The 23263-nt window shown below is 37.9% G+C and overlaps 2 protein-coding genes across 2 annotated transcripts; one reads left to right on the top strand and one right to left on the bottom strand.

Moving 5' to 3' along the window:
* Positions 1-849: 849 nt before the first annotated feature.
* On the top strand, positions 850-9841 carry LOC306906373 (alpha-2,8-sialyltransferase 8E-like). The gene is made up of 7 exons (XM_079477719.1): positions 850-1052; positions 3298-3369; positions 3674-3760; positions 5619-5763; positions 6874-6986; positions 7348-7428; positions 7667-9841. The coding sequence occupies exons 1-7, from the start codon at positions 952-954 to the stop codon at positions 8127-8129; spliced, it is 1062 nt and encodes a 353-aa protein (XP_079333845.1). The 5' UTR covers positions 850-951; the 3' UTR covers positions 8130-9841.
* Positions 9842-14420: 4579 nt separating this feature from the next.
* Positions 14421-23139, bottom strand: tgm1 (transglutaminase 1, K polypeptide). Its single transcript, XM_079477947.1, has 15 exons — positions 23004-23139; positions 22335-22413; positions 21604-21842; positions 21332-21520; positions 20963-21214; positions 20764-20882; positions 19707-19814; positions 19027-19204; positions 18651-18789; positions 18305-18497; positions 17463-17616; positions 16457-16738; positions 15960-16120; positions 15602-15738; positions 14421-15168 (listed from the first exon to the last, which is right to left on the bottom strand). The coding sequence occupies exons 3-15, from the start codon at positions 21839-21841 to the stop codon at positions 15024-15026; spliced, it is 2295 nt and encodes a 764-aa protein (XP_079334073.1). The 5' UTR covers position 21842; positions 22335-22413; positions 23004-23139; the 3' UTR covers positions 14421-15023.
* Between the last annotated feature and the right edge of the window lie 124 nt (positions 23140-23263).

The following is a 23263-nucleotide window of genomic DNA, read 5'->3' as shown; positions in this document are numbered from 1 at the left end:
GAATGACTAAATGTAAATAATCACGGCAGTATAGAGCAACACCTGATGGGCAGCGCGAATTTTCGCCAAAGTTCAGATTTTTCAACTCGCGCGAATCACGCGAAAGCTCAATCGCCTCATTCGCGCGAATCGCAACGCAAGTAGGTCATCGAGTCTTTGAATTGACTTAACATGTTAATCACTCGCTCATAATGCTTATTTCGCCTTCGTGAACACCCAGAGGTGAACTATCCCCTGCGTGCGCCCATCCCCTTTCCCCTTCACACACACGGCACCTTCTCAGCATGCAGGGGCGCCAATTTGCCGATTCCCCACACAATGAATGAATGATAGATAATAGAAAACTGCTTCGCGGCGGCCCAGTGTTTTTATTCACTGCTCGTACCGGTGCCGCCCCCCATGTGAAATGAAAAAATGCCGCCCCGGGACTGCCCGGTTCGCCCGTGCCTAAAACCGCCACTGGCAACATTGAAAGTTATCAAAAATTGTGCAAACAGGACAACCCACGATATAGAAACGAGTATTCTACGTTAGGACCTTTTTAAAAATGGAGTTGAGTAAAACGTAGTACATTTTTCTTTCAAATGTAGTGAAGTTATGTTCACAAGTATTTAGAAAAAAGAATGCTCAAGTAAAGCACATATACTCAAGAAGTGTACTTAACTACAGTAGGCTACTAAGGTAGATTTACACCATCGGTGTTATCAAGTGTTTAACAGACTCGATTTCCAAACAAGTGAATCTCTGGTAATTGTTTGATCCACGTTCATTTAATATGATCAAACAGTGTCTTACTGCACCTGCTGTCAGGTGTTACGCTCCGCCTCTTCTGTCGCATCTCCCCCAAACATACAGACCGACAACGAAAAAGGAGAAGAAGAAGCAAACACTCGATGCCGTTTCGTCTGATATTTAAACCCACTTTCAGCCTCACTACAGCCGGACATTCAGATGGACCAGAGGTGTCTTAAACGGGTCTTCACACTGCTGACAGTTGTGGTCATCTTTACGAGTCTTTTCGTCATTTACTTCGAAATAAACACGACGACAAGGTAAGAGATACATTTAACACTGTGTTTTAACATTTCACTTTTGACCAGTGTGCTCGTCTTTATGTGCTCAAGCACTGTTAAATATAGGTTGAAATGGTCACTAGTTGATAACGTAGCCTAACATTCGCCTGGCAGCATTTCTTCAAGATGGTTTATTTTACGTCTTATTAAAAAATAATCGGCTTTACCATTCGTAGTGATGATGATATGTAAGTGCAAGAATTTATATTTTATAAAATATTGTGGGGTTAGTAAAACCAGCTTTGAATATGCATTACTATCAAATACATAAAATCTGAAGTTTCCATGTTTTGTCTCCCATGAAACGGCTTTTAAAGTGAAGGAAAAGGCAATTTTCCAAATGGATGTGGGCATCCCTATGCCCAACTTCCTTTGAAGGGCTGCGTGAGCCCTTGAAAGGAACTCTTTGAAGGGTGTAGGCATACGTAGTTTCACTTTTTTGCCTGGAGGTGCACCTACCGGCAGACCACAAGCTCAGATTTGTTTGAAATACCATACTATATTTTCTACATTTCAATGATTTATTCCCTATTTAACTTATTCTGCATTTATTCTGCATTTACCATCATACTCCCCTGCTCCTGTTTGGTTCCTATTCCGAAAGATTATGTGCAAACTATAACTTAACATAAATGTATTCAGGTAATGTTGCTTGGTTACAGATGTGAAATCAATTAAACATATGTCTGTTATTTTATCATCAATGTCGTAGTTATCAAGTGCTTATCAAGACAGACTCGTTTTTTAAAGTGGTGCCGGCTTTGCGGAGCTTTACACACCCTATGACGATTCTGCCAATAACACATTCAGAAGAAACTATTTTAGTCTCTGTAACTAAACTAGTATTATCACATTTCTTTATCTCACACTTTTTATAATGTAAACATAAAGACCAGTTGATATGTGCCCAAATATTATGTTCTATTATTTTGTATGTTACTGTACATGTGTAAACATAGACAAATGTAGACCAGTTTAAGACTGAGTAGGTCATTTGTGTCTACTTTGAACTATACGATTAGAAAATGTTCAAAATCTGTAGAAAATAGCAACAAAGTCCAGAAAATTTCTTTAAAGAAAACGTAGCTTTAACCTGCCCCAACCTGACATAAAAATTGCCTGTCCAAATAAATATCTTTAGCGATCACAGTTGTGTTTAATCATTTACGCAAGAACTAAAACAACCAGTATTGAACAAATAGAACCACCGGCACAGAAAGCATTTATTTAAATGGACTTTGGAAACAAAACCTATACTGGTACAAAACTCATTGAGTTACTGATATACAAACCCTAATAAATATTCCCTGTCTGTAGGGAGTCAGATAATGAAATGATTTCTCATGGTATTTCCATGTGAGAAGATTTCAAGCTGTTGATACTGGACTAGTGGGTGAGGCAGACTTTTTTGCACAACATAGATGACTTTGACAAACTGAACAATGGTAAGATGAATTTCAAATAATCTGCGGATTTCATGCAATACCTACTCCTATAGATGGGGAGTGGAGTTGTTGTACTGGTTGTTCAGCTTTGTACGCCTATGAATGTAAGGTCACAGGGGAAGTTTTGACTTATCTGTATTAAAATGAAAAACAGGTTTTCTGCCCACACGTGTAGCATGGAATCCACTGTAGTTCTGATACAGACTGATAGAAACTTCACAGTAAAATCGAACCATCATGCTGTAAGATATTAAATGTATGTTAAATGTTTTTTGTTATTACTGTCATTTAGAAAGTGTGAATCTATATGGATTTATACAAATCAGTAAAAGCATACGTCAAATTATGTGAAGCATAAATGGGAGAAAGAATCTATCAAATGAAAGAGGACGATTACAATACTTCACGGTCTCATTCGAACATTTTAGTACGATTTGCTTTCGTGCCAGTGATGTTAGGGTTGGGGTGGGGTTCAGCTTCCGTCTTGCCTTTAGGAGATGGACTTTTCATTTATTTCATTTTTTGGAAAAATCCATCAAGTATTGGGCTAAACGGATTGTGTACACATACCATTGTATTGTCTTGACTTTGCAATGCTCACGATGACCTTTAGTCATTTTATCCCTTGATTTTTAAATATCAATGTAAAAAAGAAAGTGTGAATCAGATGTGCAAGTCAACAAAATAGGAGTGTAGACTTAAGCTGATGGTCCTATTCTTTCCTCTGCTACTGAGAAATAGATGCTATAAAATATATAAAGCAGTTTTTTATTCTTCAGTGTTTTAGATGCCATCCCACCATTGTACTGCCTGGAGCTCCGTAACAGGTTTTCCATCATCACTTCAAATAGGTTTGTGCAATGACAGAATCCATCACAGTAAAAGTTACGTATATGCATATGAACATTATTAATGGATTCGAAATAAATGACCAAATGTACCTCTCGAAATACATTTTAGCTGATGTCCTCAAAAAATAAACACAGCCATCAAAACATATTTTTTGTGATTTAATCATTGTTTTAAATGTATTCAATAATAGCCATACAAAAAATATATTTACTCAAAACATGAAGTAGAATACTTTAGAGTCATATTTGGTCAAACGAAAAGGAAATGAAAAAGATTCTTACAAAATGTTGTTGACTGTCTCAGAATTGATCTCAAAAGCTTCACTGAGGATCTTTCAGCATTGATGAGCTGTCCACCCATGTCCAACATCACCATGAAGGAGTTACACAGGTTTGATCCTCACTCGACACTCTTTCCTACAGCATAAAACACTTTTACATCAATTGAATAAAATAAACAATGATTTATTTTAAGATTTGACTCCTCTCGAGTACAGGGATGATTTTAAAATCATGTGTTAAGTTCATGCAAACTTAACCCAAACATAACATGGTACTGGTAGCCACTGAAATCAGGTTCATGCAACAGGCCTCAGGCATGGACAAATAACCTTGATTTTAACAGCAAACACACATCACTGAAATGGCTTTTGTGAGGGTAGTAAATTACCTGTTTAACCAGTTACTTTGTGTCGGTCACAACTTTCTTTTCTATTTATTTCTGGTTCTGACTTTTCCTTTTTCTTCACCTCTCCGATAGACACTTACATTTAAATCTTACTGTCCCAATAAAGCAAGGCATCCCTCAGGGATCAGTTCTTGGTCCATTATTATTCATTTTCAACATACTAACCCTTGGTCAGAATCTAAAACAACAACATGTTTTTTACTGTCATTTCAAATCTAATGACATCCCAATTTATACTAAATAAATGGAATTTCTGTTTGTGTTAATTAAATTACTAAGTAACCAACTTTCTGAAACTAAAGATAGAAAAAGACACCAAAACTGCATTTTCACATATGTGGCTTTGCTCATCACTATCTCTGTAACCTGCTTCTCTTTTACAAACCAACTCAATCATTTCATTCCTCTGACTGTGGCTTTCTCTCTGTCCCCAGGTTTCACCTCTCCTAATGGGGGTATCTCATTCAGTGTTGTGTACATTGTCTTTGTGCTTGAATATATGCTGCTATGTGTTGAATTTACTACTGTCTGTTATGTTTTTGCATCTGTAATGTTGGGTATCCTTAAAGGAATACTTCACCCATTGCTTGTAACAGATTTCCCCCCATTGACTCCAAAACAAGGAAAATTACTTGTTTTTGTTCTGCACAAAAGAAGACATTTTGAATAACATAGGACAGCAAACAGTTCCGAGGCTCTTTTTCCTACTATGGTAGTCAATGGGGGGAAATCTGTTTGGTTATAAGCATACTTCCAAATATCCTTTTCTGTGTACATCAGAAAAATACAGATTTGAAACAACTGGAAGGTGAGTAAATGATGACAGATGACTGTATCCATTTAAGCTATGTAAAGCTGCTAGATAATTTAATTACTGGTATTATTATGGTTTACAATTAAAAAACAGTTTATAATTGAATTGTAAAAAAGAATCTAGATGTTGCAACCTACCTTTACATTCAAATGTGTACATGTTACCACTCACATGAACAGTATAAGAATTTTAACACTCAAACACGTATTACCAGTTATGGCTGTCAGTCTGTTTCTTTTGGTTTCAAATGCAAATGTTTAAGGGAGAGGTTTAAGGTCGTTGTTTGAGCCCGAAATCAATTGGAATGCTTAGTATGCTCATTCTTACAAAGGTATTAAAAAGTATATGGGGTGCACAGAATATGCCTATGAAGTTTCATCTCAAAATACACCCCAGATCATATATCTCAAACACAAATCATGTTGTCACACCACTTTTTTGTAACATCTTATACCTGGCTAAAGCTAACCTATATTGTTCAAATAGTTCAATCAATTTGTCTCACTGGAAAAAAAGAATAGGTAACTATATGTAAATGTGATGATTTATTAATACCGGCATATGGAAGGTGACATTATTGTAATGTTGAACAGGGCTAGAAATAAAGGCTCAGACAAGTAACAACAATAAATGTTGGATCATTTACAAAACTATTTTGTTAAAAAATGCAATGTGAAACTAATACACTAATTCTGTATAAAAAAAATTATATACATTTTCTCTATCCGTTTGTGGCTGTATTTACAGAGTCAGACTGAATCACTGCTGTAACGCAACAGGTGTTTTATACTTGACAAAGCAGAACACAGCTGTCGATGAGGGAATTCCTTTTGAAGTTAACTCACAAAGAAGTTACAAAATAAATGATGCCATTCATGACATGCTGCCTCGGGTATGTGTGCGTCAACTTCCTCTGCTTGTACAGGTCAATACAGCATTTTAAAAGAACAATCAAGTAAAAAAAAGAGATGTTTTATTAAAGTGTCCCTTACTCACACAGTTTCTGTATGTCTCAAGTTCTTTCTGAATAGTATCCCACCCTTCAAATATTTTCGCAGTCTTTCGTCTGATCACATTTATAAAAGACAGATACTGCTGTATGATTATTTCAGAAAACATGTGACGCTTATGGGGAGGAGGGGGCGAAACTAAAGCACGTGCGCACACATTGCCAAGAAATCACAGACATCAGTTTCACTCACCGCGTGCAGTTCATGTCCAGCATCTTTTAGCGCTAGGACCGCCGCTCCACCTATCAGTTTCCAACAATCTCCAGCATTATATCCACCATTTATATAACATTCAAAACCCAAATGCAGCGAACAAACAACACAGCTGAACTTCGCAAACATAGTGCTCTCACTCTCTATATCTCTCTCCTGCGCACAAATGTAAGTGACTTGTGCACATGCTGCTTCTCCCGCTCTCCATGCTTGATGCGCAGGCGTGCTGCATGCTTTCCGGTGAGAATTGTCCAAGAAGGGACTAAGAAAAGTTGTTGTGTAATGATTTTTCATGTTCGCAAAACACTCTCTGAAACCTGTACGAACACTGGGGGAGTGTATCAAGCACAGAAATACTATGTAATACGTCTTATTAAGCATGAGAAGACAACATTTTTAACATTGTTAAGAAGTCAGAATTCATGACACACCATTGCACCACCCGTTTAAAAAATATGCTGCAACTTTCATTTCCTAAGTGTAGATGCCTCTTAAAAGACTATGATGTTTAAAAAATCGCTCACTAACATTTGACATACATGTTAGACAGTGGCTGCCCACTTTCAGTCCTCCAACAGCTATTTGGTTGTGCTATCCCTGTTGAAAAAACACAAGTGTAACAAGGAATTGATAAGTGTTATAATGTATTAACTAAGTTGTAGTTACTGTAGTTACAATTATTCATAAGACATCACAATGCATTATAAGGTGCATCACAAGGGCTAATTAATACAACTTTTATAATGCATTATACAGGTATGCTTTGTTTTTCTTTAAAGGAGTTTCCCTGGAGTAAGAAAGCTCTCGGCCGTTGTGCGGTAGTGGGCAGTGGAGGGATTCTGAAGAACAGTAGTTGTGGAAGAGAGATTGACAGTGCAGACTATGTCATCAGGTAAAGATATTTCCCATGATGCCACATTATTGTCCGTGCTGTGCAAATTCCTTCCCAGCATATAGAAAAATAGCAGTTCTTAGATGTTAAGAACAGCCAGAGGTTTAAGTCACTATATGTATAAGGTAAGAACATATTTCATAACCAGATGTTTGAATAGAAGGAAATCTTTACATTTGTTGTTCACAACATGCTTTTAGTGTATTAGAAAAGAGCCAAGTGAACCTTTTTTAAAACCTCTTTTGTGTTCCAAAGCCAAATCTATTTGAATGTGACTTTAGTAAATATTAATTTAATAAGACCCATTCTTTTTAACGTCTGTCTTTCCCTCTATATATCATCCTTGTCTTTTTTTCTATAGGTTTAACATGCCTCCTATTAATGACAGTGATGTTGGGTTAAAGACTGATCTGCTCACCGTTAATCCCAGTCAACTCAAACGGTGAGAATCCTATTGCCTTAGAATATACAGTATGTTATATGATTAATGCAATAGTAAATTATACCAGTTTTGATATGCTGAAATACTGTTTTGTCTGCTACAGTACATCATGTAACGGCATTTGTTCGCAAATTTTGAGCATAGCAAACAGTTAATTTGGCTTGTTCTTTTTCTTTAGAAAATATAGAAAATTGTTTAAGAGAATCTTTGAATATGTCTCTTGTATGTATCTCTACAGCTTTGGGAACATAAAAGTTAATCCAGATCCATTAGTGCAGCGTGTGAGTGAGTACGGTAACTCATCAATCATCATTCCAGCCTTTGCATTTTCACCGTACACTCAAGTAGCCATCAACACACTCAAGGTGCTCCGGCCTATCAGACCTCACCAGCAAGTCGTCTTCTTTTCACCGAACTACCTTAAGAAATTGGCTGGTTTCTGGAAGGGGCGTGGCTTGAAAGTGTTCCGCCTCTCCACAGGTTTTATGTTAATTAATGTGGCACTGGAGCTGTGCGATCACGTACACGTTTATGGATTTTGGCCATTTGACATCAATTTGCAACAGCAAGAGGTTCCACATCATTATTTCGACAATGTTGGACCCAAACGGGGTTTTCACTCAATGCCAAAAGAGTTTCTCAACTTACTGCAGCTCCACAGCCAGGGGGCGCTAACACTGCACATACAGCCCTGCTCATAACTAAAAGAACTAGGACCTGATCTATAAACGAGGCGTACACACAAAATGCGCATCGAAATGTCCATACGCTGTTTTCCACCCGGATTTGAAAAAAATAACTTGGCGTAAATATGCGCGCACTAGTACATATGCTCTTGACTGTGTGTACGCTTCTTTTCCTGGAGTGAAAAAGTAATGAAGTAGACAAGGATTTTTAACTCTGCTTTCATTTTGATATACACAGCTACATTAAATATTCCACTTTTAAAGTAAGTAAATACTTAAGATATACTGCAAAAGTTAAACAAAAATTTATGTACATTTAGACATATTTATAGTGGATGTGCTTGATCACTTTATGTGGCATGCTATGTTTCAATGGCAGAACTGCATGTTAAAGGTGCACAATGTCCCAGGTTATGAGAAAATATAAATATTAAGTGTGAACAATGATCAATGATGCACACTTACTGCAATATTATGGTGGACCTGCTGGACTCGGCAGTCGAAAGGTCCCTTGCTCGGTTTGAAAGGTTCTTATGATAATAGTTTTCTGTACAACCACAGCTAGAGGTTAATGTCGTGTGAAGGTATTTCCAGAACATTATGAGAAAGTCCACTGTATTTGAAGGATAATTTACAGGAAACGATAAAAATTGCACTTAAACTTTTAAAAATAAGCTGAGTCAGACAATTGTGGGTTACATCGCAGTGTATCTTGTTTTCACTAAAATAGCTAAAAGATGTTCACAATATCAGCAAACTGGATAAATCTATTATGATTTCTATTTTTAAACAATTCAATAATATTTGGACCGCGGAAAAGAATGATATTACTAAAATCTTTATCTAAGGACTATATTTTTTATATATATTTATTGTTAAATATTTCAACGACACTGGATAATTTTTAGCCATGTAATATTTATCTCATAAATCGCATTTATAGGCTAATCTGTATAAAATGTACGTCTGACGGTGTTAAACATTGTGTAACGTGGATTGAGATGGGGTGGAGATGCTGCGTATGTGCCTGGGATGTACAATAGGATTTTTGCCCATGCTGGCGAATGCATGGTTTTATAGATCTGAAAACTTTTGTGCGTACGTACATGTAATAAAGATCCATAAAAGGAAGGAAGGAGGGGGGAACCAGTGACATTTACCAAACTTTAATAAAATAAAATAAACAATAACAGAAGGAAAAGAGACTTAACATAAATAAAAACTTAACAAATGTCCGGGCCCGCTCCTCTCTCGTCAGTCCTGCCGCTCGTCCTCTTCAGCTCCCGATCTCCTCCGTGAGATATGCGGGACACATGAGGCCCCTGTGTGTGTTGTTTATCTGACTGTATTTGTTGGTTGGGAAAACTGAATGTTTTTGTTTACTTGTGTCCTCTTTATTATTTAAAAAGTATTTAAATATTTTTTATTTTGAATGGCATAAAATATTTTTTAATATAGATAACTTCTGGTGCTTACTGTTCTTATCTGTGCTACTGTATCTTTATTGTGAAGCATTTTGGCTAAATGTTTGTAGAGAACATCTGATATTTAATCTACATCTGACAGTCCAGCTCTGAAACATAGACTTGTAGGGTGCACCACTGACATGTTTTTTTCTTTTCTTGGACAGTTTTATGCACTTCCTGTCATGTTAATGTAAGGTTGAGATGTGAGAGGGGTTTGGTGCATGGTCACTAGGAAACTGCAAATAAACAGTTTATAAACTTAACAGAGATCTTAATATCAAATCTTTAAAAACTTTCTAACTTTCTAATTAAGATTGTATACAGAACTTAATTTACCCTCTAGACACCCAAAGAGAGAATATTATCGATCTTATCTGCTCTCCATTCACCTGGCCTCAGCCTCTGCCTTGACAGCATGTCTGCTCCCACATTCTGGACTCAAGGGATGTACATCGCCCTTAGCGATGTAAACTTCTCCTTGGCCCATAGGAGAACCTGGTGTGCCAGTCTGTAGAAAGGGGCGTGATCTCAGGCCCCCCTGATGATTTATGTAAGAGAACACTGTCATATTGCCTGTTCTGACTAGAACATGATGACCTCTGAGGACTGGCTCAGGAAGTAGCTCAGTGCTTGTAGTTCAGCTAACATCTCCAGGCAATTTTTGTGCAGTTTGTGATGCTGCTCTCTCCACAGCCCACTGGCTGAGCGACCTTCCACTATTGTCCCCTAGCCTATAAAGGAATACATCCGTCGTCACCATCCTCCTGTGACACTGTGCCCCCAATTTCAACCCTTGATCAGAAACCATGGTGTCTTCCATATAACCAGGGAACGAAGGCATCTGCGCGTAACCCTGATCATACCGAACGGTTTGCCTCTCGGGGAAAAACCCTTTGCCTTTTAGACACCACTGTAAATGTATCATATGCAGGAGGCCAAAAGGATTTACGTTGGACGCTGCCGCAATTAGATCCAATATTTTTTTTAAATGCTTGACAGTGTAGGCATGACCTAACTTGATGGACCCCCCTGTCAGGATCGATTCGACAATTTGGCATTGTGCTTTAACCCCAGACCCTTCATGTTGTTGAGAACGAGATCTCGATGTCGAACTACCATCTCGCGAGAATGAGTTAATATTAACCAGTGTCGTCAATGTAATGTAGTATGCAGATCCCTTGAAGTCTCAATGGAGCAAGGGCTGAATACATGCATTTTGTGAAGGTGCGTGGGGAAAGAGCAAGGCCAAATAGAAGAACTTGATATTGGTAAGCATTGGCCCCGAAAGTGAACCTGAAAAAGTTTAGACTTTACATACTCTATGGCCCCTTTCACCAAGAGAGACAACACTTCCCTTTCTAAAACCCTATCCTTTTCGGGGTCTACCTTGGTGGAAAACACCCCCTTGAAATTTGGAGGGCGTAAAACGAACTGAATCCTGTAACTCTTTTCTATCGTCGAGAGGAGCCATGGTATGAGATTTGGAAGCTCTCTCCACCGGTTTCACCTGTCTAGATGGTTTAGGAGGTTGCTGCCTCTGAGGGGGCATGCCTTGCATGCTCTCTGAGGGGGAGTATGAGTAGCTACACTCTGTTTCTGCTGCTGCCTATAGGCTGGGGCTGTCCTTGGACTGCAGACCCCTGGGGGTAAGAGCGGCGAGGTAGAAATTTATGTAATGCCGCAGCCTGCTGTTTTGTCCCCTTAAAACAGTCGATAACTATGTCGACCGCACCACCAAAGAGGCCTTCGGAGGAGAGAGGTGCATCAAGCAGCACAGTCTTATCTTTCTCCTTAAAGCCTGATAGATTTATCCACAGGTGTCTCTGTGGCTACCAGTGCTGAAATGGAGCCAAACTAGCTCCTATCACATTCAAAGCATTTGAGGATATGGAAGATATAAGAGATAAGTAAGGCTTTTTCCACGATTTGGACTCCTCTGAATGTAAATCGGGAAAAAATGGCAACCCTTGACTCTGAGGCTGTACCCGCTTTTTATCTAATTTACTGACAGACAAAACCTCTTGTTTTTCAGGGGCCAGTCAACACCAAGTCTTGCTACCGCCTTAAGTCTTAATACAATTAAATATACAATAAAATATGAATACGATAAAATATGAATATCAACATGTTATGTCTTAATGTAGACAAGAAGCTGGAAACTGTAGATTCCTTTAAGTAACTTTATTAACGGCTAACACATTCAGGATAACATGCATGTAGCAGCTCAGCATATCTTAACTTCTTCTTCTGATCTCCTATCTCTCTATGCAACTGAAGTAGTTCGAGTGCCACCTAGCGGTACATTAATGTAACACCACAGAATCCCCTTTTAGTTGATTGATGCTCCTGTAACCAAAAAGTAACACGGAACAGAATCAAGAACTACAATCAATTCTACAACAATGTCACCCATAATGAATCACATAAAGCAACACATGAAATTAATACAAAAGAGCATTTAAAGTAACTAGCGATATGAACCAACTACTCAATTACTATTCAGCACTTGACTTTCATGTATGTGTATGATGTATGTGCAACGTCCATTTACATTTTTGTGACTAATAAACATAATCATTTGGCCAACCTGGCTCACGTCTTTGACGTTGTTCTCTTAAACCAGCTTCAGAAAACACTAAATTTCCAGACAATGGACATCAGAGGGCATCAAGTTTTCAGCATTGGCTGTCATTCCATTATCCAGCTCTCTCATTGGCACGGGTTCAAGACACGATGCTAGCCACTCTTTTCCGTCATCCAAGAGGTAATTGTAAGGACCAATTTTCTTCCTGACCTCAATTGGAGGAGTGAACTTCGGATAAACTTTTGGTAGATGTACAGACTTCTTAATGTACACTTTATTCCCTGGTCGAAAATAGAAATGTCGCACTCGATGCTTGTGGTCAAGATTTCATGACATCCGGACGTGAGGAAACACGTTTCTGCAGTGGTGTTGACTCATGTCCATAAGGCAAAGGTTTTGGGTCAATTAGACGGGTACGCATTTTCCTTCCATGAAGCAATTAGAATGGGGAAACACCTGTTACAGCGCGAGGTGTACATAAATGACAGGCAGCAATTTTCTGCTGTTCAAAGTTCCTGATCCAACTGAATACCCTGCGACGTCACACTGTGTTGCCTTGAAACCTAGCCTTCCTTGTGGCCTTTTCTGGTGGTGCTCTCCATGGTGCTGAAGGTGATTGTGTGAGAGACAATGTTGACCACAGTATGCAGCTCACAAAATATATACACAAGACATTTTTTTTAAGTTAAAAAGTAAACCGAGCCAACGATAAACAATGTGCAAACATGTGTAGTGTAAAAATGTATATATGAGCTACATAAAAATATATAAATACAAAAATGTAAAAGATAAATGGTAAACTTTTAAAAACTAGTAAAAAAGTGACAAAACAAATAAATATGTCCTAAGAAGGTTTTTAGTTGGGCTGAGAGTTCTGTTCTCACTGGCCATTCATCGCCTGTACAAGCATCCCCATGACATTGAGGAAGGCTTGATTGAATGCAAGTTGAAGTTGCTTCACTGTTCTTTTCCCACTCCATGACTATCTGGGGTAGCATTCAGATGCTGCAGTGTTCACATTGAACGATGGATCGGCAACATGAGATTACACAATGCAAGACTTTAGTATAGGTCAGAATCACCGACAGCTGTCTAGGCTTGTTGCGATAGTCGGTGTCACCGGTGATACGCAGTGTCCACCCACCAGCCGACTACATCATTTGTCCACCGCGGCAACGACCCCACAATCATTTAAATGTTTTTTAGCAATAAATCACTTAGTTTGTTGCATCCACTCAATTCAGTGCGTCCTCTTAGGGCGAGACACTTAAAACTGCTAGACTGATCCCCAAGTCTAGACTACAAATTTGTAATTCGTCCTCCACAAAAACGTCCCACTGCTTCGCCTACAGCAGCTGATAGTAATGACCCAGGCATACTGGACCCAGGTGAGGAAGCTCATCCTCAATGCAAGCCCATGGCATTTTTGGAGCGCAAGGAAAAATAATTGACACACCACCATGAGGGAAGTCACAGCTACTGAAAAAAATGTTTGTATACCAAAAATCTGCAAAGCAAAGAAAGGGCATACAAATGCAGAAACTTTGATTTTGACATATGTAACAGAGATTGTCAAGAAATTATTTGGTGAGGATAAATCAAAACAATTGGCTAAGATACCATTATATAATAATACGGTCAAACGTATAATCGCTACAATGTCAGAAGATTTGAGGGGTCAGCTTTCAGCCCGACTTTGTTGTTATAACTTCGCACTTCAAATAGACGAGTCTACCGACCCGTCAAAAATGTCAAAACGTTCTTTTGTCTTGATTTTTTGGTCTAGTGGCAGAATTATGACAGACCCACATGTTTTGAGTGGAGAGAGACATATTATTATCAATCAGGACATAATATGGCTTCTCCCCAGTCTCATCTTTGGCCCCGCCCCTCTTGTTCCTAGTATTGCTTTCCACCTGTGTCTCATTCCCCACACCTGCCCATTGTTATCTCATTTGTTAGTTTCCCTATTTAATGACCTCTTGTCCATTGTTATGTGCTCGTTCGTTGTTCAAAGTTACTAGTTCTTGTAACCTGACACCTTGTATGTATATTGTGAAGTATCTTGTTCGTTGTCCCTGTTTGGTTAGTGGTTTCCCCCATCGTGGGTGTTTGTTTTGTAGTTTATATTAAAGTTGTTGTTACCCCTTCATCCTCGCTGCCTGCACTTGGGTTCTTCCACCCCTGATCACGACAATATACCAAGTATTTGACAATATAAAGTATTTGAAACTTTAAAATAATAAACAAGATTTTCAGTAATCATCTCAGCAATTTTTCTTTATTTTTACTGCATCTGTATTGTTGTAAATGGTAGAACACTGTGTAAATACTATACATTAATATTTGCTATACTAAAGTTCAAAAACATTATACATACTTTTTTAGCAGCAACAACATAAACAAGCTTCCAGGAGACATCCGCAAAGAATCAATAAAATTAGTTTAAATAGAATATACTGCAATTAATATAAAATAAAATATTGATATCAATATATATAAAATAAATTGTTATGCTGTTGACTAGACAAGGTCAACCTTGAGTTGTTTTTGAATGTGCTTTATAAATAAAACTCTGACCAAGAGTGGGTGGTGGAAAAAGAAAATGAATTGGGTTATTTTCTGTTATTGAGTGTGCACTTCATTAAGCCCTGAAATGATAAATGATGATGTTATTGTTGGAATCCCCCCACAAAAAATAACACAATGCTTGGCTTGTATTATTAATATTCATGAATATTCAAAAATCACATATTCCTGAGAAAATCTATAAATTCATAATTAAGTTGTAAAAACATTTTTTAAATATTAAAAAATGTCCACTTCCAAAAAAGCAAGTTTGTTTTTCTTCGAGACATTTCACAATGCTTTGACTAAAATGTTGGCGACTCCATGAACTTGAGTTAGCTGCTGGCAGTCAAGTGAAGCAAGAAGCTTCTGTGGTCCAGCCTCTGTAGGAATAAACTTCTCTGTCAGCGTCACCTTGGCCAGACTATCTATGTTGCTGAGAAAATGAATAAGAAATGAGAAACATTTTGATCACAAATCAAACTATTTCTTGAACTAGGGAGTTCAGGTATATTGGAAGACATTTTGATATTGAATTGACGAAAGATGTATTGCAGTGTGCCACTAAACTACTACTGTAGGCTCTGTCTAAACAGTATTCTTTGATTTAAGTAAAATAAGAAATAGATACTGCATATTTCGTAAATGTACAGTTTTCAAGTTTTTCAAGTTTCAATAATAAAATGTTTGTGATATTATTTTCATTAAATTACACAATTAGTCATATAAAGAACATTATTTTATGCATAAAAAATTGTATAACAATACAGAAATAAAACTCTGTCTGTCTGGACACAATGGGTTTTAATGAAAATAGCATCCATTAAAATCACCCACAACAACATTAATTGGAGAAATTGAGGTCTTACCCATAGGAAATCTCTCTAATGCTTTGCAGTCCCAGTCCTTCAATGCGAAACTTGACATTCTTCAATGTGTAGCTCAGCGGATTCCGGAAAACAATCTTAACACTCAACTCTTTACCAACGACAGCGTCTCCTTCAGGCTAAGAGAAACAAGAGCACACATTTACAACACAAGTATGATCCAACTTGCCATTAAACCTAATGTTAAGAACTATGTAAGGTTCACGTCAATAGGCTAAAGCTGTTTTATACTATTAATTTCTTAATCTTAATTTAATTTACCATTCCCCCAAAAAATATTCCAATTCATAATATATGTACTGTATTTGAGGGTTAAGCCGAAGAAGCCTTTTAAACTCACAGTTATCAGAATATCTGGTGTAAGCAGTCTGAAACTGAACTGGGTCGCCAGAACCTGTTTAGTCTCAGTGACCCGTCCAGTAAGAGTGAGCATCAGAATCGCCTGATCCATCAGCTGACCTTTATAGTCCTCATACAGTAGAGTCCAGTCCACAGTCTCAACTGTAAAATTTAAATGAAAAAGTTTCGTATTGCCTTAATTTATTGGTGAAACACAATAAAAGTCTTTATCAGGTCATAAAAGTAATACATATCATAATATATATCAATATGACTTTGGATCTTTCATAGCTTCGAAACTGAAGTCATTATTTAGTAACAGGTGTAATTCTGTAATGTTGAGATTTGTAATATTCCTATGCTTTCATTGCATAAAAACGTGAGACAGTAATATTTTAAAAACATTTTAGACAAAAAAGAACATTCCATTAAGGAAAGGCAGAGATAGACTTTCGCAACATTGTTTTGTGAAATTGTGACAGGTATAAAGTCTCTCACCTTCACCGGGTTGGAGGTCGATTGGTACCTGGTCCTTCTTCACTGTAGCTTTATGTACCCCTGTGTAATACACTACTTCCACCTGACCGTAGAGAGTGACACTGCGTTGTTCTGAACTCGTGTTCTGTACGGTGATTGATAGTTTAGCATCAGCACCAAGCTGAGGTTCTTCATCCATTGTGATCTGAACAGTGACATCCTCGGTTCCGAAGGGAAAGTAGATTCCTTTTTTCGTGCCATATTGACAAGCTGTTTCCACAGCAATACGCTCCTCCTCTGAACCTACAGATATCATTTTTTGTTTAAAAGTGAAAAGGAGACTTCAAACTGCAGACTGCATTTAAAATAATATGTTCTCATATGCAGATAAAGAAATCCTCCTAAATCCGGGGTTCTCAACCTTTTTGACCCACTGCATTCAACGATATTCAAAGGCCCTCCTGCCGCTCACAAAAACTCTGCATTTCTACCCAATAAAATATTTCAGATCTTGAGATTAACTGGGATAAAGTTTAATATAATAACAGATTATAATGGAATTCAGCTGCGGTCCCCTTGTGGGACACGTTCCCCCTGTTTAGAACCACGGCCCTTAATGGTCCCAAAACTTTATCAAGCAAAAAAGCACAGCTTTTAGAAATCATTCTTATCATTGGTCTCATTATGTTTGCCTGTATGCATTTGAAAGAGCTCTAGTTACTTACTGTTTGGCCTATGATGAACCAAACATTTCAAAACTAAGTATATACAAAAACAGACAAAATATCGGAAACACCAACGCTGCAGATGTATACAACAACCAAAACATCTCATACTGTAATCCGGTTGTGATGCAAAAATACAAAACAAATTGCCTTAGAAGTACAGGCTAATTGTTTAGCAAACTCTTCGTTGGAACAAACTTCTTGTACGCTAAGTTAGTATATTAACTAAACAGATTTAATTTAATTTAAAATGTATTGTTTTAGCTTTTGTGTGTATGTGATTGTTGTCTATTTGTTTTTACCTTCTGGGTGTTTGTAGAGGTGTGTGATGTCTTCACGGTCATCAGAGCCGACAGCTTTTGTGCTGATGTAGTGACCCACTGCCTGCTTCTCAACGTTGACCTGAATGAAGGTCCCATCAGTTTTCCTCTGCCAGAAGACTTTATCACTGTTCACCTAGAGTACACAGACATGTACAAAACATTTCATACCAACAATACACCACAAACATGGTGTTTGAAAAGATGAGAAGAACACACTGTAAAAAATCTGACTTGCTAAATGTTCTCCCAACAAAGATAAATAAGTAACTTGAACCAAGCATTTTTAGTTAAAGGAGTCGAAAGATTGTTTTGCATATACTAAACAAAATAACAAAACATGTTTCTAACAAATAATATTCTGACGCCAAAATGCGTCAGAAAGTTTGGCCAACTTACAAAACAGTGTATTCTGGACAAACAATATTGTAAGAGTTTGAAAGTTCCCAAGATGCATTGCAGCATGTTCAATTCTGTGTTTCTGTTGTTATTTATTTTTCTTTTAAAGATCAGTGTTTTAGTTCTTGCCGGCTTCATTTATGTTTCAATATAGTTGTTACTGTTAGTTATCTGTTGAGTTTAGAGGTTTTTTTATGAATGACGTTTATGAGTGTTACCGTGGTTGAGGTTTGTTTGATCGATGTTGAGGTGTTAGTGCAAGACGCAACAGCAAAACTGTTATACATTCATTCAAAATAAACTGTATAAATAGTTATTTGAGCAACGATTTGGACTGTTTGAGGTAGAAAACCAAATATAACAACACCGACTGAGGCAATTCGACCAAGAAACCTTTTCAACTTGTAATCAAAACAGAAAGTTACCTCTGCAAACACAAACGGCGTGTCATGCTTGAGGTAAACATGTCCACTCCGGACAGCAGTGATAGACGTAGGGCCGCAGCAAAAGATGCCCTGACTGGTCTCCTGAGGAGTGGCATCCACGGCTTGCCACCCCCCCATACCCGCAGGTAGATCAGGGCGGGCCATCCAACAGTCATTCCACACATGGAAGTTCCTGCAGAGTATAGGGATGGAGGTTAGTAACATTTGTAGATTTAACGTCCTTTTTTGTCCAACACCCGCTGATGTCGTCTGTGTAAACAAGTGATAGTAACTACATTTCAAAACACAATGTCACAAATACGTAACATTTAACAAATGAGCTTACCATATAGAATCTTGATTGAGCTCCTCAATAGGCTCATAGTTCTCATCTAAATAAACATCTGTGGTCAGGGAAACATCGGTGTCATGAGCCGAGTTGAAGTTTGTTACACAGCGGGTGGGAATTCCTAAGCATCTGAGCACTGATGAAAAAAAGGTGACAGAGAGATGTTTACAATCATGTGAATCATGGACATACTGTATCTTATAATAAAAAAATGTATTAACCAATGCCAGGTTGTCTTAACCCATTGTTAGGTTGAATATAAACTTTTGGTTTAACTCTACATCTGGGTTTGCCCCTTTTTGATCCAATGCTTAAAACATTTGTGCTGCATTATTACTGAATGAGACTCGATGTTTCTCAAGAATACTCTAACCTGTGGTGGTGACTCCAGAGAAGACCCAGCACTGTCCATATTTGACAGATGTTCCTCCATTTTCATGATACTGTCTGAGGATATCACTGCTACCAGTCCAGACCGTAGGGGCCGTCCCATCCTCATATTTACCCGACCAATTTCCTTCCAACAGACCATTGTCATCGGGCGCGTTAATCTGATGTAAAACATAAAACAAGTTTGAACTACATTCATCTCATCTACTGTATAAACAGTCCCCTTTAGATATGTAGTGAGTCTGCAAAACCCTGTGCTGTTGTGTGTATTAACTACCTGTGGCTCTGTATAACCATTCAACAGATCTCACCCCAGCATTAGGAAATGAGCTATTGGTAATTCTAGGGACCCAATCTATATATATAAGAACATTACTTTATTGGACTTTTTTACTTGTTACATTGATATATGCAGGGTCCGACAAAAGTACAAGGTATAGGAAATGATACGTCCTCTTGCCTTGATATGTCATTATCAGAGGTGACCTTTAAATGATCTTTATGCCTCACTTTAGTGCGTCACCAAGCTTCCAACAGACTATGTTTTACATGTAGTCAATATTTGAATTAAAATATCGAAACACAAGAATCTTAAAACTGACAAAATAAGTGGATCCCACTAAACAACGTTATTATATCACCCTTTGAAATGTTTAGACTTACCAGTGCAGACACGAGTCTGACCACACTGACAGGATCTCCCCATCCCGATGCTGGAGCACCGCTTCTCTCCAACAAAAACATACACGCCGACAGGACATCCTTATCAAACTAACAGATGAAGAGAAACCATGTCCACATACACACAAGGAATTAGTTGTGGTGACATTACCTGCATCTGTTTCAACTACATTAAATCCCCAGTTCACTTTACCCCGTGTGTGGCATCGTCCTTCAGTCCCGATGTGTTACACTGATATTCTATTTCATTTTTTGTTTCTTTGTGGTGAAAACTAAGAATGATTCGATATATTCATCAAATTTGTATAAACAGAACAGTTCGTCATTTTGCAAACAAATATACGAATATGTTCTTTAAAATTGTGATTTGCCTTTACCATCTTTGTGGTGTTGCATAAAGAAATTAAAATCATATAACAATGCCTTCATTTAGTTTCAGACCCTGTTTCTGAATTATTTTTCACCTATATATATATATATATGCAATATATACCATTTCATAAATTGTAACCCACAGAGGTAACCTCATATGGACCCTTTCTACAGCATAACAGGACGACAAATCATCTAAATACATTATATACTTTTATTTCAACTATTTAACTATCAATCCATTATTTATTGTTAATAAATAGAAAAACTGCAAACTTCATGTGAACGAAATAAAATATGTTATAAAAAATAAAAATATAGGCACCAGTTTGTATTTTTTGTTTGTGGAAATTTGTTGATTTAAGAATTGCAACATTGTAAACTATTTTGGCCATATTTCAGTCAGAGGACAGAAATGAGTCTTAACAGATGGCAAAGCCCGATGATGTGATCCATTCACGTTGTGTATTGGCAAGAGTTGAGCAGGTCATAAATTATAAAGATTATTTTAATACGAAGGAAATCTAAGCGAATCTTCAGAAACAAAAAATATGCCATTTTTATTGGTTAGATCCATTTTTATTACATATCAGCCTCCCTGAAAGACTCCCTCACAGACCATCAGTGCTTTTTTGGATCTTATTTGTAGAATAAGGTTTACTCTCACCTGTCCAAAATGCCACGCTCTGTCTCCGATCTGGCTCTCGGTCCCGTAATAGATTATACCCATGTCATTCAACACGTATTCTTTCTTCTGTTCAACATCATCCATATACACAGAGTCATCTAGGAGAAGAACAGTACATGTATGAGGAGGAACTCAACTGATAGATTTTCTGTGTGTCTTGAACCTTGACCCCTCGTACCTTCACACCAAGGGTTGAACAGCATGTAGATGTCATTCTCTGAACAGTACGTCGACACGGTCCCATCTGCCAGGGACTGTGTTATAACCGAGAGTTTGTATTTGCCAATAGCAGCGCATGACAGGGAGTTGACGGACAGTTTGATTTTTCTGCCCGTCTGTTCAACGATCTTGGCCTCCCAGCAGTTATCATGCAGGTCCTCAACCAAAGAAACAATCACAAGCGTGCCTTTAGATACATCTGGAAGATTCCCTGATGGATAGAAATGCAAAATCCTTTTAAATACACTCCTCCCATAAATAACAAAGCACACGCACTCGTTTTCACTGCGTGTCTTTAGACACCCTGAAGTAACTAAAAGAAACTGACCTAATCTGAGCTCTAAATGGAGTTTATCTGTGTTCGGGTTGAAAGGTCGCGAGAGCTCGATCAGCATCTGAAAAGTCTGTCCCCTCCGGATGATGAGGTTTTCAATATGGTAGAGATCTGTGTGATGCTCCAAACGGTTCCGTTCAGTCTTAGATTTGAGAAGGTCTATGGAACGTGCCTCCAATAAACCTGAAAGAATTACAGAATGTTATCGGATCTGATCTTGATCATATCATTCAATTACTTCTCAATGTGCCCCATTTGGGCCATACCTTTCATCTCATAGTTTTCTTTAGGTTCTTCAGCAGTGGGATTGGGGGTAACAGTCTCTGTGACATCGTCTGTTTTTCCGCGGCCGCAGCAGCCGCGGCAGCACTGCTGGATCCAGCTGCCACATGTCCATTTCTTCTTCCCTGCCTCCACATTCTTTGGCTCGTCCAGAACAAGAGTGCCGGATGGAAAGCGGCCAATGGCCGAGCGGTTTCTGGTTGATAATGTCTCTCCACGCATTCTGTGAAATGAATTACATTTAGGGTTTGATACAGAATGAAGAAAGTGAACATGCAAATGTGTAAAAGGAAACATTCTTATGTGTCTGTGCCACAACCTGAGATGAACTGATTTAATTTTTATAGACGTGTGTATCTATTGCTGGAAACATGTAAAATACAATTTGATCTCCATTGAATGCATCTAAAGAGAAAGAGAGTGTGTGAAGCAACAGCATGAAGGTGTGTTAGGAGGAATGTGACAGGCTTGTTTTCATTCTTTAAATAGTTGCATGCCTAGGATTGCCCAATATTATGCTAACGCCACATTTCTCCATTTTAAATCAGTCTGACAGATCCTTGTCTTTCTCTGTTTAGGTACAGTTCAACAGTACAAGTCACAATATTAAATGATGAAAATAACAAAGACTGAGAATCAGACTCTCTGTTGATAATGCGTAACTACATTTTAAGATTTATCATATCACACATATCAAAATAGGATTTTTACATACCTGACTCAACCTGATGTCCACCACATCAACACTTGGAAAGAGATTAAAAAAACAATGCAAGTGAATGGGGGCCTGTGATCTGCGGAAAAGAAGAAAGTCATACAGGTTTAAGGGGGCAAGAAAATGATGACAAACGTTTTATTTTTGGGTGAACTATCACTTTAAGTAGTTTTGACGTGACTCAGATGGCACAGTGGTGTCAACAATTGTGTCTGTATAATCTCATTTGTTTTAGCGTGGTTTTATATTCCAGGAGTAATGCAGATGATTAAGTCATTATTATGGCAAACAGTGTGCTGTGAATGCAGCGGCCCAAAACTTGTTATATAAAAAAATGACTAAGTGTCTTTGCATTAGATTATCGTATCTTTAAAGACAAAACCAAAACACATTTGAACAAAACGTTTCACCTAGATTGAAAACAATGAAAACAAAGTATTGGCAGATGTTAATAGACCATGTTCGGTATTAAATGAGTTTACAAACAACTATGCCAACCAAAAATACCTTCAGGACCCTTAACAATATAGTATAATAGTAATAGTAGCGCAGACCTGTGATATTTGCTGAACATACGTTACCATTGTAACTTTGGGAGATGATTCTACTCCGAAAGATTTCTGTTTTTAAAATAAATATTTCAGGTCATTCAGACAGTTTTGAACTTACTTTTAGTTCTTGTTTGTATGTTTGGCAGTCCTGTTTCTGGTCAGTCTTCAGTTTTAAAACACCAGCAGTAATCGCGTCTCTTGTGTATACATGGCAGCTGTTCAGTGCGACTCACTTTCATTTAGTGTTAAACTCCAGCACGCTTCCAGCTTGTGTACCTGTATATGTAGGGTAGGGCCAAGGAAGGGCAAAGAAAATGCAGTGATGTGATTTGTCATAAATGAAGCATGAGAACAGGTTTAACAGAATAACGTGTTTCT

Source organism: Barbatula barbatula (assembly GCF_947034865.1).
Source record: "Barbatula barbatula genome assembly, chromosome: 17".
NCBI lineage: Eukaryota > Metazoa > Chordata > Actinopteri > Cypriniformes > Nemacheilidae > Barbatula > Barbatula barbatula.
The sequence above is the reverse complement of the archived record's forward strand: the minus strand, read 5'-3'. Positions and strand labels throughout refer to the sequence as shown.